Genomic DNA, 17,879 nt, shown 5'->3' with positions numbered 1-17,879 from the left:
AGTTAAAGAGATAAGGATGAGTTCTAATTTGAGTTGTAATTAGTTGGCTCAGTTAACTGAGTCAAGTCCAGTTAGATTGATTTAAACAGTTTGTTTAAATTAATGTAAGTTCAGTTAGTTAATGCATGCTTGCATATAACTGTTGCACTTCAGATAACTGAATATTCTCTCATGAATAACTCATGCATGTCAGTTCAGACAGAGACCCAGTTGAGATCAAAGGAGGGACAGTGTACTATCAGTTGGATGGATTTTTCCTATAAAGGAAACTCATCCATGGAGAAGGATTTATCTCCTTCAGGATTGCGCAGTTAGATCAGAGGTTAGTGAGTGTGTGAAGAGGCCAATTCACACAAGTGGCTGCACTGGACCCCAAGGAAAATTGTGCAAAGAAATAGGAGGCTTGGAGGGCAGAGGAGAAGGTTTGAGAGAGGCCTTTGACTGTCTATGAGCAGCAGAGGGATTGCAGAGAGAGCAGGATAGCTTATGAGCTGATTCTTTTTGTAATCCATACTATATTTCCACTTGTATGATAATATAGAGTTGGGGTTTTAGGCTGAGGCTTTCCCTAGGTTATTTCTTCTGTGTTATGTGTGATTGCTTCTCATTCTCAATTATATGTGTTCTCATTGATCATGCTCAAATTGATTAAGCTTCCGCAAAGTTTTGTAGAAGTAGATCTTGTATTGTGTTTTAGTATATTGCATAATATGTTGATCTACAGTGGGAATTTCTACATGGTATCAGAGCAAAGGTGATCAAGGAAGAACAATATACAAGAAGGGAGAAGTTCGAAGTTTGAGGTTCATGAATATAGAAATCGAGTTCTTATCACATCTCAATTTCACCAATGGCATTCAACAGTTTGGGGCTTGAGTATGCGCTTGATGGCAGCTCAAACTATATAGCCTGGGAGGATCACATGGAAGCGGTATTAGAGGATAACGGGTTAACGGACTTCATTGATCAAGAAGTCCCCAAGTCTGCAGCATCTAGTGCCCAAGAATTGGTGGAATGGAAGAAATGTGTGGCTAGAGCAAGGAGGATTCTTCTGGAGGGAGTTCGACATCACATAGTCTCGAGTCTCCATGGGAAGGAGACACCGTTTTCAATGTGGAAAACATTGAAAGATCTATATCAGAATAGCAGTGATCAGAGGAAGCTGGCGCTGAAAGACAAGCTTCGGAAGATAAAGTGTGAAAAGGGCGACACGATCTCTACGTATCTGAACAAGCTCACCACCTGCATGGATGAGCTTGGAAATGTAGGGATCGCGACAGCTAATGATGACATGGTGAGTCTTGCACTCCTCGGTCTTCCTAAGAGCTGGCATAGATACCAGGACTCGGTTAATGGAAGAGAGAAACTATGAGATTGGGAACGACTTTAGTCGGATCTAATGCAGCAGGAGATAAGAAGAAGCACCAGAGATGGTTCTTCATCCATGGAGGATCAAGAAAACTATGCCTTAGCGAGTAAGGCGAAGAAGGGGAAGGAGAAGTATTCTCTTTCCCAATCTAGTTCTTCCCAAGGTGGGAAGAAGTTTGACAAATCGAAAGTGTGATGCTTTCGTTGTCATGAGGTGGGCCATTTTTCTACAAATTGTCCATTGAGGAAATCCAAGAAGGGATCCGTGGAAGGATCAGAAGGTGAGGCACCGACCTCACAGTTCGAGTTCGATTTCACACTGTTCGCATGCATGGTTTAATCCATGGTGGGAAATGGTTGGTTTCTTGACAGTGGATCTTCTTTCCACATAACCGACGACAAGAGTTTGTTCAGTACCTTGGAGGAGAAATATCTCTAGATACTCATAGCGATGGGTAATGATGAAAAGTATAGTGTCTCAGGTGTAGGCAGGGTTGCTTTTTAGAGGGAGCATGGAGCTCGCATTACCTTGACCAATGTCAAGTATATACCAGGACTGAAGAGAAATTTGGTGTCAATCGCGATGCTCGAAGACAGAGGCTATGATGTAGTCTTCAGTAAGGGAAAGGTTTTCCTTAGACACATCATCACTAGACAAGTGAAGCAGATCGGATCACGGGTCAAGAACCTGTATGCTCTTAAGGTTCAAGATGCATGCAAAGCCTTGAGGATCAAGGCAACTGATGGAGACTTGGTGGTTGAGAGGGAGAGTACATTACCTCTCAACATGCAGTGCCAGAAGAAGTCTCAGACGATTGTGGAGGAGCCACGATTGGTGAAGCAGCTTCAGGAGGTTATGGAGCAGCCACAACTAGAGAAGCTGAGAGGAGATCGAGTAGAGACATCTACTCATGCAGAGACCTCCAGTAGGGGGAAATTTCAAGCCAGGTGGGCAAAGGGATCACATGCATCCATACCTCCAGGTAGGAGGTGGGGCGATGTGGAGTGATCGTCCCAAGAAGGCTAGAATAGGGGCAGGATCCTTGAGGTACCCAACCACTTTGATTTGACTATGCTATAGGAGCCCCGATGAGGAGTAGCAGGACTCACTGAGTGGGTAGAGACATATGCAGATGGAGTGACAGAGAGAGCTTCAGCATCAGAGTATGTTTCTAGCCCAACAGAGAGGTCTGTTGGGAGATTTTTTTGTTTCTAGACTTGCTGGACCACACTTGGGAGAAGTGTCGCATGCAGAACATTCCAAAGGTATAGGATCAGGTTCGAGTTGAATGCCTTTATTTTTGAGAGGGAGTGTTGAAAATAGCAAAAAGAAATGCTAAAAATAGCAATGCTATAAATAGCAGTTTGGGTACCAATGCTGGATTGAGCAACAGGGAATGAAAAATGGAAGTGATAAAAATAACATTGCTATTTTTAGCAATTCGGGATGGATTCCTATTTTAGTTAGTCCCTAAACTACAATAGTGAAGTAAAATTCGAATTTGAACTTAACAGCTGTTTGAAAATAAATTAATTAATTCACCATGAGTTAATTAGTTGTGAAAAAACAAACATGAAGTCTGTGTGAGGACATGCAACAGTTTCTCTATTAATTGAGGAATTTATCCATCAGTTAAAGAGATAAGGATGAGTTCTAATTTGAGTTGTAATTAGTTGGCTCAGTTAACTGAGTCAAATCCAGTTAGATTGATTTAAACAATTTGTTTAAATTAATGTAAGTTCAGTTAGTTAATGCATGCTTGCATATAATTGTTTCACTTCAGATAACTGAATATTCTCTCATGAATAACTCATGCACGTCAGTTCAGACAGAGGCCCAGTTGAGATCAGAGTAGGGAAAGTGTACTATCAGTTGGATGGATTTTTCCTATAAAGGAAACTCATCCATGGAGAATGATTTATCTCCTTAAGGATTGCGCAGTTAGATCAGAGGTTAGTGAGTGTGTGAAGAGGCCAATTCACACAAGTGGCTACACTAGACCCCAAGGAAAATTACACAAAGAAATAGGATGCTTGGAGGGCAGAGGAGAAGCTTTGAGAGAGGCCTTTGACTGTCTATGAGCAGCAAAGGGATTGTAGAGAGAGCAAGATAGCTTATGAGCTTATTCTTTTTGTAATCCAAACTATATTTCCACTTGTATGATAATACAGAGTTGGGGTTTTAGGCTGAGGCTTTCCCCGGGTTATTTCTTCTGTGTTATGTGTGATTTATTCTCATTCTCATTTATATGTGTTCTCATTGATCGTGCTCAAATTGATTAAGCTTCCGCAAAGTGTTGTAGAAGTAGATCTTGTATTGTGTTTTAGTATATTGTATAATATGTTGATCTACAGTGGGAATTTCTACACATTACTTGTTGGTCATCATTGAAAACATGAAAATTAGTGATGTTATCAGGCACAAGCATTTTATATATAATCTCTATAGACAAACAATTTCTCAATGGAAACATTCTAGTGGTTGCACTCGCTAATGTTTTTCTTGCATCATTCTTAAATATAGGAACAAAAATAATACTAAAAGCCTTAAAATAATTAATCAATCACCATACCTCTTGTTGGTAGTTTTTGAGATTTAGTGAAACACAGTGGATAGTATCTCGTACCTGACGAGTGACCACTTCTGAGTCACCAATTACCTTAACAAACTCTACCTTCATATCGATGGCTTTCTTTAGTCCAAGTATGAGTGCTTCATATTCCTCAATATTATTTGTAAACTCTAACTCCAAACGGCTTGATAGGATGTACTTTTCACTGCATGGGTCTATGAGCACGCAACCAGCTCCAGAGCCATCCTTCATTCTTAAACCATCAAAGTATATAGTCCAAATATTATTAGCTACTAAACTACTTCCTATATTATTATTAGTATTATGTACATCTATATTGTAGGATTCATTAGCACCAATTGGAGTACAAGGAAGGAGCTCCAATTGTGTATGAGGTGGGACGGGTGACGGATGTGCTTGATAACATCTGTCATCAATTTCCAAGAAACAATTTCCAAATATTAAATGGGAAAAGTTAACAAGCTCATTATGACCCTCAAGTGGTGTCACGGTATATTTCATGTATGCCTCACTCTCCATTCAAATATGGTTGTTTCTACCTTTATATGGAAGCCATAAATGTGGCCAATTTGTAGCAAAATACCCTTGTAATTTACTAGAACAGTCTCGACTCAGGAGTACATCATAGGCTTCAAGGATGTCCACAATTACAACATTTATGCATTGGTGTCCTTGATGATTAGATGATAATCAAATAATAACATTCTTGAGTTCACTAATAGCTTGGGTAAGGGATTTGTCCAGCTGAATGATCTGTGCATTGGTTTTATCCCATTTAGAATTTATTTTCTTTGCAACATATAATGGCATTACATTCATAGATGCATCAGAATCAACTAAACAATTATGGACATTATGATTGAAAATTTCAAAAGTTAGCAAAAATGGGGGGCATATATTGTTAGCATCTAATGTTATAGCATTAAATACAGATTCAAGGGCTCCAAAAGACTTACTAGAAATATTTTGAGAAGTAGAAGCTTTGTCACCTGAAGGCTGTGAAAAGGCTTAGACAAGCAATTCACGTTGGCCTACTATCTTCGCGAGCTCAAATATGGAAATGTCAGCACAAGTCTCTTCAAGTCTTCAACGATATTATAATCAATTGTTTCACCTTTAGAAAGTAGTGTTGAAGTGTCTAAAGGAGTAGCTTTATTTGACACTTCCAGAGTGATGGACTTGTTCTTGTTGCTGATGGAAATGTTCTTAGAGGTAGTAGCATTTCCATACTTACTCTGTGCATTATGAGCGAGATTCGTTGGTGGTGAGATCCTTCTTAACAATTTCTCCTTCAATTTTTGTCTCATCCCCTCCTGTTCAGAAATGGGCCCTTGATGCCTCAAATTATATCAACTATTTTGTTTCTTAGGTGGGGCTTAGCTTTGTGGTGGTTCTTTAGCACTCTTCTTGTCAGTATTGAGAATACAATCAAAAGCATTAACTGCATGACCAATACATGTACTTCCATTAGCCACTGCAAGTTCATTTGTTTCTTCCATCTGCTCGGACTGCTCATCATCTAGTAAAGTATCAACAATGTGTGCAACCAAAGCATTCATGTTGTGGTTCCACAGTGGGCATGTTTTCTCTTAATGTCATTCCTAATGGAAAGAACAATAGTTATTCATGCCTATACTTTCAATATGCAACACAACATTAGAACTCTATGTAGATTTATTCATTTGATTGTTGTTGTTGTTGTTGTTGTTTTTATTCCTTCTGAAAGGGAAATACTTAGGCGAGTTGGTATTGATAGAAGTCTCGTTTGACCTTATATTTAATTCTAAAACTTTGTTAGTGAGTGCCTTTAAATATCTGGTCAAGTTCTCGATATCCATAGAATCCTTTTATTTAGCCTTACTTGAAGAAGGTTGAGACTTCTTGCGAGTCTCCTTGGAGCCTTTAAAGTCATCATCGTTCGTAATAACTCCAACGGAATGCAATTATTTTTACACGGTGATCACTTCTGCAAAGTTTAGAGATAGTGTCTTCTTTGCAGCTTATTTAACAAAAAGGAAATGTTTGTGGGCAATCCTGTTGTATAGTAATCAATAGTAATGGAATCATGAGGTTGCATGCCTGGGGGAAGCTTTTTCAATATACGATTGAGATTTTGATTGAATTCTTTAACTTTCTACCTTTCCCCCATCTTGATATTTACGATCTCTTTTAATAACATGGCGGGAGTATTTTCATCGGTAAATTTCTCCAAAAATAATTTATTAAACTCCCTCAAACCATGTACTGAATTAACAGGTAAACTATTGACATACCATGTTGATGTTCTACATTATAATGTGAAAGGAAAAAACCTACAAGAAACATCATCATACTGTACCTCTAACATTCGTAGATGCATGTAGAAATCATCGATATGATCTTCTGCCTTAGGCATCTTATATGAATCACAGTTTGGTAACAGCTTCAATAGATGTCTAAGCATTTATGAAGGTTATTTGAAAGAGTAGGTAGCCCTTGGGACATCAAATCCAAGTCCTAATCAGCCATGTCTTTGTCTCTTGGTTCCTCCTCCGTTTTAGAATCTGATGAGCCTTAATTTCCTTCACTATTTAAACTATCATTAAATTATAACTCAATTGTCGGTTTCTCTTCATTAAAAAGAACAATGTATTCCTCATACTCTTCGTGAATGGGTGGAAGTGGCTCTTTTTGAACCGTGTCTTATGAAGGCTCTGCTAACTCCTCAAGAGTGGTGAAAACCAAATCTTCTACCGATGTTACCAACACACTAGCACCATGTCTTCATCTCTTGGTTCCTCCACCGTTTCAGAATCTGATGAGCCTTAATTTCCTTCATTGTTTAAACTATCGTTAAAATATAACTCAATTTTCGGTTTCTATTCATTAGAAAGAACAATGTATTCCTCATACTCTTTGTGAATGGGTGGAAGTGGCTCTTGTTGAACTATGTCTTATGAAGGCTCTACTAACTCCTCAAGAGTGGTGAAAACAAAATCTTCCACTGATGTGACCAACACACCAGTACGTGTTTTTATTTCTTCTTAGGATGATGAGGAAGGTTATGAGTAACAGGGATTAAACCAATAGTTTTTTCAAACTGACGAGCATAGGGTGAAGTTCCCAGAGTTGTTTGTAGGTAAGCTCATAGGCCAACTGTGAACCAGGTTGAGAAAACCCTCCTACTTCGAGAATAGGAGTTGGAATGGTGCTTAGAATATTACTACCTCGACCAGAGGATTAATGATTGGGATGTGTAGAGTTATCAGCCATAAAATGTTGGTTTCCCTCCTTCTAGTGCTAAAATGTTGACGGTGTTGGATAACGCAAACATACAAGGGATCTCCCAATGTGAGGTCCCAATTAAACCTCACAACATTTGGTGTAGGAATCCCATCTGGAATACAACCTGACTATCATCTACTTAAATATTTTCCTTGGCTTAAGTGGTTAGCACAAGAGAGATGTGCACATGTGCTTTTGAATGAGCAAGGGAGTGTGCCTTATGTAATGTTCAATTGCTGATATATCAAGGTTCTTTCACTGCGATGGAGAGAAAGTGAGTCTCTAAAAGATAAGTAATAGTACTAATATAATGGAGACACACGCACATAAACAAAAAAGAATAATTGAACATCAAGCGAAATAGTTCACATAGATGCCACGATCGTTAAACCATTACAACACATTTCTAATAAATTGAGCACCAAAGTTACTGAAATAGTTCAATTACTTCAGTACATATGAAAGCCAACATAAACAACACACATTAGAAGAATAGTCTCAAAACATCTATGATTCATGCATGAAAATCCGATGACAGAAAGGCTTTAAATACTGAACAAAAGTTCCAAGATACATAAGCACAATGAACACCACTAGCTCCAATAGTGGAGTATTAGAGCCACTACTTGCTCCCCAAAAGTACTATCTCTATCTCTCTAATGCCTATGGGAGAAGCCAAGGTTAAAATTCCTTTGCATGAGAAATGAGGATCCTTTTATAACTTGAGGCATGACCTTTCATATCCTCATGACTCTTGGATTTCCAACTTCTAATGACCTTTGGACTTCTAGAACCTTTGGACTTCCAAATGAATTTTGGAATTACATATGACTCTTGGTATTGCATGTCTTTTGGTATTCTATACATGGCTATTTTGTCCATACATGACTCTTGGAATTCCACTTCTTTGTCTTTACAATGATTACATGATTACATCATAACTTCCACATCATCATGTGATAAGGACATGACAAGTCACTACTATTGATGACTAGGACTTGTAGTGACTGATGACATGGACTTTATTCAAATTTGACATGGTTTCCACTCGTGTCTTCTGATCATTGATGTCTTCACAATATAATGATCCAATCCGGATCAATAAAATGGTTCTCTTTCTAACTGATTTAAATAGGGATTTACACCTCTTAAATTGTAAGGATAACGTTGAAAACCTCTATATCATAATTTTACTACAACTCTCTTTGCTACAAGTATCAATTTGTCTACCAAGGTGTCATATAATAAATAATAGAACTACCAACCCTTAGTATGGTAACGACTGCAAAATTGCTAGAAAGGAGATTAGGGACGCTCCTAATGAAACCTTAAACCTTGATAAGATAAATACGTACAAAACCCTCATTAAAAGAAATAAAAGATATTATATAAGTAGAAAGAAAGAGTGGTTATCACACCTCTCTAAGTCAAATCCTAGAATGTTTTGGAAGAAAAATTGTATTTATAAGACTAAAGAAAATCACTTGATTCCCTTAAAGAACTAGAATATTTACCTTAAAAACCTCTATGAATCTCCTAAAACCATGGACACCATTTTGAATTCTCCTATAAAGGATGATAATTTTTCTTTGGAAGATGTTGAGTTTTGGGTTAAGCATTTGGATAATGAGAAAGCTAAGAACATTGAAGGCTCCCAAAATGAAAATTTTAAAATGGTAGAATTTGTCCTCATCCTGCATATACACATGCTCTTTAATTAAGTAGTGAAGAAAGGCTTCCCTAAGCCTTAGACATAGAGCCTTATTATGCTTATCTTTAAAAGTGGGGATAAATGCATTTCTTCTAATGATAGAACCATTATGATTTTTCATATCTAAGACAAGTTGTACGGGCTTATTTTGGAAAATAAGATTAGCCTTTGGCTTGAAAGCCATGGTAAAAGAGATAAAGGCCAAGCTGGGTTTATGAGATATCATTCAAATATGGACCATGTTGTTACTCTTAGGTTAATTGCACAGGAATGTCGCAAAGAATAAAATTAATCTCTTTTCTTGTTTTGTTGACTTTAGAAAATCTTTTGACACCATTCCTATAACAAAGTCATGGAATAGAAGAGATAATGGTTCCTGTCAAGTTGAGGGTTGTTGTGACAAGGTTGTACAAAAATGTTATTGTAAAGATTAATACCACTTAGGGTTGGATGTACAAAATTGTATGCAATATTTGAGTCAAGCAAGGGTGTTCCTTATCCCCCTACCCCTTTTGGCATATACATTGATAAGGTAGAAGAGTGTTTGGAAGATGCATGTTGTGTTGGCTTCATACTCACTAGTATGGTCATAAATCTTCTCATTTATGCTAATGATATTATATTTTTGACATCAAACCATTACAATCTTGGCAATCAACCTAGAATCCTCCAATATTTATGCACCAAGATGGATATGACTGTAAATACTAACAAAACTAAAGTTATGATAATTAAATCCAAAAACATCACCTATGATACTTTCATTTATGACAATAGCTTGTTGGAGGAAGTTCCTTCATACAAATATCTGGGAATTAACATCCATCATAAGCTCAATTAGAATTATAGCATTGAGAAAATGATAAATAGAGATTGGAAAACTTACTATGGGCTTGAAAACAATTGTAAGTTGGCGGTGCTTTGGATTTGGAATGAAAATAAGCTCCTATTTGACACTCCTTTTATTTCATGTGGATGTGAAGTTTGCGATTGCAATATATGCATAGAGTCATGGAGGAAGATTGAACAAATTCAAAAGCAATTTATAACCTACAACCTGAAGATTAAAGGAAATACTCTGTACCCTATCCTCCTGATTGTAGCAAGTGTTCCCCCATTGAAAGCATGACTATGATTAGGTATCTTATGTATAAGAAGAATCTATACTACATGGATGCTAAGATATTTCTAAAATTGCTTCTAACTCTAGCCAAAACCACCACCTTTGACTCAAGCGAGGGTAGCATAAGGATGCCCAATATTGGCTAGACGATTGGGGAATAAAGGAGGAGATCATGTTGCAGAATTCGAATACTATTGAAAATATTATTACTTTTAAATTTGAGGAGAAATTGTGGGGAAATAAAGTATTGAAGGGATAAAGGAAACTACAATATTATAAGGAGGTGATTAACCCCAATCTCGAAAACCAAAATGATCTCTCTATCTTGACTAGTGTTAAAAAGAAAGCATTAGAGAAATTTTGAGGTCTAAAATGGGCCTACTAAGGAATATTATAAAATAATAATGGAAATAATAAAATAATATTAGATTACATCATCAAATTTTAGAGGGAAAAAAGAAAAAAATTATTTTTCCAACTTATCTCCCTAGGGTTTGACTCAAATTTCGAGCGGGAGCATTCGTTAGATGCATAATTTAATTCCTCATTCAATGAGTACTCATGTTGCATACTTTCGATGGACCCTGCTACATGAAAAATGAGAAATACATGAAAAAAACATGATTGCAATCATGTTTTTCATGTATTTCTCATTTTTTGTGTAGCAAGATTCATCGAAAGTATGAAACATGAGTACTCCTTGGTTGAGGAATCAAATTATGCATCCAATGATTGCTCCTGCACGAAATTTGAGCAAAACCATAGAGAGATAAGTTGAAAATATGAATTGAAAATGTAGTTTTTCTATTTTTTTATTTTTTAATCTTTTTACTTTTTTACTTCAAAAATAATGAATCATCCCCCATGGTTGACATTATCATCTTGAATCCTGTTGGTTCTTATAAAGTTGATTTTGGTTGTACATTTGCGATTTGAGGCTTATTTCAGACCTCAAAATTTCTCTAATGCGAACAGTTTCAAGATTACAACTAATTCTCATGAGTTTCATAGTGAAACTAGGTGTTTGTCAATTCCCAAAACACCATTGGATCAAAAATTTTGTCACCTGTGCAATCCTAGGAGACTTGTTGAAATCGATCCATGTTTATAGTACATAAGACCGATCTGCTATCTTCATCAAGATGGTCATACCTCGTTGGATATTTCATTTCTAAAATATTTAATCCCTAGATAACGAGGACTATCATACATATGTTCCACGAAGATTTAAACAACGGTTTGTAGCTATCATTTACTCGTCACCAGACTTCCACTAAAGAATTTGAAAGAGGTATTTCCTATAATAAATCAATGGATCTCCTAGAATAGATATGTATACCATATGAAAAAAAGAAAATTGATCATATTAACATATTGACCAATAACTATTTATTGACATACTCACATTCCATTTAATTTTCAAAATATCTATCACACTAATAACCTTCTTGACCTTTTAACTCATTGATCTATGGTGATGTGAGAGTGGTTCTCTAACTTCCTGTTTAGCCTAGAAAGAAAATATTAAAAAATTCTAATTAATCTATTACATTCTTAAAGTCCAATAAACATTATAAGTCTTAGTGGACTCTAATCATCATCATTATAAAAAATTTAGACAAAAAAAATATTGTAAATATTAAATTTTTATATGTTTAATAATTAAATTTAATATAAAATTCTAAAATAAAATAATCACAATTATAATTAATCTATTACATTTTTAATAAACAATTTAGTAAACTTTAATCATCATCCTAAAAAAAACTTAAAACAAAAAATTGTAAATATTAAATTTTTATATATTTAATAATTAAATTTAAATACAAAATTCTAAAATAAAATATTCGCAATTATAAATTATTATTTATAAACTAGTGACCATATTTCTATGTTTATTAATTATATTATAAATCATTATGTGTAAAATGGTCACCGTATTTATTAATTATATTTTGTGTTTATACGTTTATTAATTATATTTTTTTATATGTTTATTAATTGCATTTCTTGAAATAGTTTCACAATAGTTCAAAGGTGGATTATAACTTAAAAAAATCCAACGTTCAATTCTCACCGGTGGTTACACGCGTCGGTTAATTCGATGTTAGAATGGGGTGCGTCTGCGTGCTAAATTAGATTGGTTAATGAAGTGTTAGAGTTTGGAACGTTGTTGGCCCCTTTTAAGTTAAATGCGGATCAATGAAGGGTTAGAGTTTGGAACGGGAGCCGCATTGTTGTTGGCTCCTTTTAAGTTAAATGCGGATCAATGAAGTGTTAGAGTTTGGAACGGGAGCCGACTTGTTGTTGGACCTTTTAAGTTAAATGCTGGTAAGGGAAGGGATATATGGATATAAAAACAGGCGGTAGTTTAGAAATTATGGTTTTTTTTTATGGAATTTAGGTTATATTTTGAAAAAAATTGGTAGAGATTTTTATAAATCTAAGTAAAAATTGTTAAAATTCGTAATTTTGGAAAAAAATTAGTAGAGATTTTTATAAATCCAAGTAAAAGTTGTCAAAATTCATAATTTTAAGTATTTCAGATATTTTTGAAAACATATTAGATTTTTTAAATTTTTTTACCCAAATTCCAATCTTTTTAATCATTGACACAATTTTTCAGCATCCTAAAAAGAGATGTCACATCTTGACGAAATCGTACACTTGAACATGATGCTAATTGGTTAAAATAAAGTAAGCAAATTAGTATTTGGCCTCTAGATAGAAATTGTTCAGACAAACTTTTCTACAACACGTCAGCACCTGCGTATCGGCCTCCCCCCAACAAGGAAGAGGCGGAGGTATTCATGCATGCCGAGGTTGGAGGGCAGAAGATCTTGCGACATAACATGCTCTCAGTATTGTTACTGTACAAGGAAGAGGCGGAGGTATTCATGCATGCCGAGGTTGGAGGGCAGAAGATCTTGCGACATAACATGCTCTCAGTATTGTTACTGCAAAAAGAAAATAGAGCGAATTGAGAGAGACGGGAAGATTGAAGATGGCGGTAGGCGTGGAGTTGTTGAGTCAGCATGCAGAGCCTTTCTTGCATGTCAGAACGCCGGCGTTCCCTGTGAGGGAGGCCACAAGAGACGATGGCCTCGCTGACAGACTGGAAGCCTTCGCATAGCTAGACGATGCGCCCGCGCCCGACGGAACAAAGAATGCCCCGTTCAACAACAAGTCTCCGTCTGACCTCCAATTCCACTGCTTCCATACGCTCTCCGATGTGTACTCGCGCTTCGTTACCTGTTCATTCATTTATATTTATCCACTCCATGTACTTACGATGTTAATGTTGACAGTAATGAACTGATCAGAAATGAGGAAGCAACGTTTACCTCCTTGGAAGAGCGATCAACAGGTGCGAGGAATCGATTGCCTTGGCTGTTGATTGTTGGGTTCGCACTTCCACCGATGGCGTACATTTCCCACTGCGTGTAATCGTTGTTCACCACATGAAAATATCCGTGTCGGCATCTGCGTTTCAGCATCAATGCATTAAACTTCTTTTGCAGATAAACTTCTAAACCCTATTGTTTATTTGATTGTCCATACATGAAACACAAATGGAAAAATCTGAATTCAGATCGTTTCAGATACCTGGGCATGCGCTGCACGAGTCCTTCTCCGAAATGGTTGAAAGCAACTGTTACTTGCATGTTAACATCTGGTGTATAATCGTCGTTGTGGCCCAGGAGCATGACCTGCAACAATTAATGTAACAAATAGATGAACAGGGTAAGCATGGTAGGAAATTTTGAACTTTTAATGTTACAAAGCCAGAATTGAGATTCAAACCTTATCATGGTGCGTCATAAAGTTGTTTGAAATTGTTATTGCAGTCGACCCCAGGATTGCATCGATGAGTCCATCTGCACAGTTTGACAAGGAGCAATGGTCTACCCAGATATTGCTTCCCCCAAAGATGGAGACTCCATCTCCATCACTTCTCGTTCTCCACCCGTAATGTCCCGGGGAATCCCTCACCATGGCATTTCCTGCAGGCTTGCAGTCATGGATGTGAATCCCGTGAATGATAATGTGGTGAACGTATTGTACCGTAATGCAGGCACCGTTGGCAATGTGGACATTTACACCTCTTCCGTCGATTGTCTTGTAACTGTTCATGATAAGCTCTTCTTTGAGCTGGATGACCATGTCTCTCTGAAAAATTATCCACAGAGGCTCGGTTTGAATAACAGCATGGCGCAGGGTGCCCGGCCGTGGATTGACCGCATCGTAGTCATTGGGATCGGTGACAACATAGAATCTACCATTCTTGCCTCCAATGGCGTTCCTGCCGAATCCAATGGCGCAGTCTGCAAGCCTCTTTCGATTGTTTTCCCAATCTGGATCGCAGCGCCAACAGTCATCGATGGGGTTCCCCGTTCCGCAAGACAAATAACTTAGCTCCCTTCTCGAACTGTTAATGCTCCTGCAATACATTGCACGAATAAAATGTTGATGCTCCTGCAATAAATTTCATGAATAAAATGTTGCTTCTGCCATATGGCATTACAAGAAATTGAGCTTTATCAGATACTACTTACCTTTCCACCATCTCAACTACTCTTGCAGGCTCTTCCACGTGTTTCGTTTCAGGTTGTTGTCCATGTTCAGTTTCAGGTACCATCACACGTCGTCCAAGTACAGCGCCCGTCAATTTTTCCAAACTTCTGAAGGGCGTAGCCGCCTCGGATCGAATCCAAAAGACCCCAAGCAAGGCAATCATTGCCAGTACCTCTCGATAGCCAGACATTTTTTTAGGGTAACGGTTCGCAGATTACAGTAATCGGATTGAACTACAAATCACAATCCTCTATATAATACGGGATCTGTATTCAATCGATTCTGCTAACAAATATTAAGAAAGAGATGACTCTGTACTTGAGGTTATGACAAGAAGAAAACGAGTTGGAGAGAAAGTATGGGATCAGAGATGAGATGAGATGCTGCTAGACTAAATATTATAAGCTATAACTGCAGCGGCAGTCGACCACTCAGCTCCTTCGCACGAATTTGCATGTACATGTTGCCCCTTCTTATATGATAAATCCAGAGTTGTTAAAGGAACAAATTTCGTAGAAGCAGGTATTTCTGTTGATACCTAGTCAACTCAATTGGCCATCAAGAACAACAGATAACAGTACCGTACTGTGCCATAGTGTTCACCATGTGGGTGAGAATACTGTACCAAGAGCACAGCCATGTGGGTGAGAATACTGTACCGTGAGAATACTGTACCAAGAGCACAGCCATGTGGGTGAGAATACTGTACCAAGAACACAGCCATGTGGGCGAAAATGGAATTCGGGGTTGTGCGGAACGTGTTTTGTTTTTACTTTGTAAAGGCGTTGTCTACACAGCGTCGATTTCGGCTGGATAATCAAAATTAGTTCGAATGGCTAATTTTTCTTTTTCATGGTAGGAGTGTTTCAATGGCGTTTTGATAGTGGAAATGGAATAGTACCATCAAAAATCTCAAGTCACTCAAATTTTTTAATTTCGGCCACTATAACTCAGATTTCCCGAAAAAAACCATCGCAGAATTTCATTAACCTTTTTAAAAATATTATAGCAATTAAAAATTTTGCAAGTCAGTTTAAAAAATTGTAAATTACTTCCAAGTATTTAAATTACCCATCTTAAATTCCTCACTGATTAAGTTATACGTAGAGAAAGGTTTATAAGTAGAGGATGTCAATAATCCCCGTCTCAAATTTAATGATTTGAGAAATTCTTTTCAAATTGTCCGTTTTTTCCTTATTATCAAGACTTTTTCTCACTTTTAAAAGTTAAATACAATGGAACTTGCACGGAAGCAAACCGTTGTTCTCAAATCTATTAATTTTTTTTAATTGCTTTTTACTGTTATTTTCTTTTGCATATTTTTTTTAATTGCTTTTTATTGTTATTGTTTTTATTGTTATTGTTTTTTGCATAACCCAATAACTTGCCAGGGAAGTAGTCTAATTAGATTGTTTTTTTTTTTAAATATTTGGTAAGATTTTTATAAAATTTTGCAGGGATTTTTGTAAATCTAAGTTACAGTTGTCAAATTTCAAGATTTTGAGTGTCATAAAAGCTTTTGATGGTGCTGAATCTATTTTCACCATCAAAAATATGATTTAAACACTACTCATTCAAGATTTTTTAAAATTTGTTTAGCCTAATTCAAACCACTTTTGATCGTCCAAACAATTCCTCGACCTCAATGAACACTTCCCAGAAAAAATAGCCATCACCAAATTTTCAGTGGACAGTCAAAATAAATTTGAAATTCCAACTCCGTCATAAATACACAGATGAAGAAAGTAATTGTTTTCCTTCATTAGTATAACTATTTCCTTAGTTTAACTGTGGTATGTTTTTCACTTTTTATGGATATATTTTTTTATTTTCAAGTTAAGAAATTTTTTGAAAAGCAAATTTCAATTTCTTAATCTGGTCCAAAGATTTTTTATGAGCTAAATCTTTCTGTAAATTTTAAAAAGATTTTAAATAATAAAAATTCATAATTTTACACAAAATTTTATTATTAAATTTAGTTAAACTGGTACAAATTATTTTTACTAATTTTTAATTATATTTACTATGGTTATGTTTATATTCAATTTTTTTTAAACAATAAATAGTGTTTTATTATTATTATTATTATTATTTAATTTTAAACATTACATTGGACATTGGTGTATGAGATCTTTTTGTTTGTGAAACAAAAAACAAACTTCGACACGATAATTTAATTACTAAATCTATAAAAATATTGATAGTATACCTCACCTGCAAATCCAAATGAACAAGAGCTGAAAAACTAACAATACTTTTATCTATGGTGTACGTCACATGCAACACCAAATTAAACGGACCTTTTGCTTCGGATTCATGTCACTCCACTATCCAGATACCCGGCTGTTCCCGGCATTTCTCTGACCCAGAGAGCCGCCATGATTAAGATGATATTCGTTCAAATGCACCTACCCGGTTTACTTACTTAGTCAAAGTGATGATCTTGATTGCAAGACTAAAGCCTGTCGATTTCATGAAAAACGGAGAATGCACTCGACTTTCTACCATCCTGCACGTTGTGAAAGCTTAAAGTCGCCGACAGACCCATGTTCAGAAGCTCTTTTTCTTCGAAAATAACTTGCGAGGGAAAGTTGCTCCATATGTGTGGAAAATAACTTGCGAGGGATAGTGCAGCCGCCGCGGATACGACGGCGTGAATCTGTGCGTTGTAAAGTAGAGTGCGTGGGGATCGGTATGACTTTATCACATAAATTCCTCTATGACCGTACATCAAAATTTATGATAGAGACATGAAACATTAATCGGCCAGGGAACCGCAAATTTAGCGTCCGCTTTATGTGTAACATGCGTTCGGAAAGAGAGCACTAAGGTTGCTGTCTTATTCTTTGACTGCACCGTTGGAGATGGGCGGGAAATGGGGTCGTGTGAATGTGATATCAATGCTTTATCCTGTTACGTTTCATTGAGTCACGCATCGATTACGTTTCATTGCGTCATTCATTTTGTTTTGTTTTGGTTATGTTATTATTATTTTTTAAGTTTTTTTAGAGGTTGGATTTATGATGGGTATATAAATTAAATGGTTGATAAATATCAATCGCTTATTTTGTTATGTAAATGATATATATGGATCTTTTGGTATTAGGGTTTCGTTCGTATTTTTTGAATTTTTTTTTTGCGGTTTAATGTTGAGTTTGGGTTTCATGGTGAATTTCGCTACTCCTGTCATTATGTTGCCATATCCTCGTTTCAACAATCGAGGGATGACGACAATGACTCTTGT

General features: G+C 36.4%; 1 protein-coding gene across 1 annotated transcript; it reads right to left on the bottom strand.

Moving 5' to 3' along the window:
• Nucleotides 1-13,058: 13,058 nt before the first annotated feature.
• Nucleotides 13,059-15,069, bottom strand: LOC149181485 (putative pectate lyase 5). Its single transcript, XM_089418324.1, has 5 exons — nucleotides 14,617-15,069; nucleotides 13,865-14,501; nucleotides 13,667-13,770; nucleotides 13,405-13,543; nucleotides 13,059-13,312 (listed from the first exon to the last, which is right to left on the bottom strand). The coding sequence occupies exons 1-5, from the start codon at nucleotides 14,823-14,825 to the stop codon at nucleotides 13,091-13,093; spliced, it is 1,311 nt and encodes a 436-aa protein (XP_089274450.1). The 5' UTR covers nucleotides 14,826-15,069; the 3' UTR covers nucleotides 13,059-13,090.
• Nucleotides 15,070-17,879: the final 2,810 nt, after the last annotated feature.

Source organism: Pinus tabuliformis, chromosome 3_2 (assembly GCF_031772625.1).
Source record: "Pinus tabuliformis cultivar Carrire ecotype Pingquan chromosome 3_2, CPIR1, whole genome shotgun sequence".
Classification (NCBI taxonomy): Eukaryota; Viridiplantae; Streptophyta; class Pinopsida; order Pinales; family Pinaceae; genus Pinus; species Pinus tabuliformis.
The sequence above is the reverse complement of the archived record's forward strand: the minus strand, read 5'-3'. Positions and strand labels throughout refer to the sequence as shown.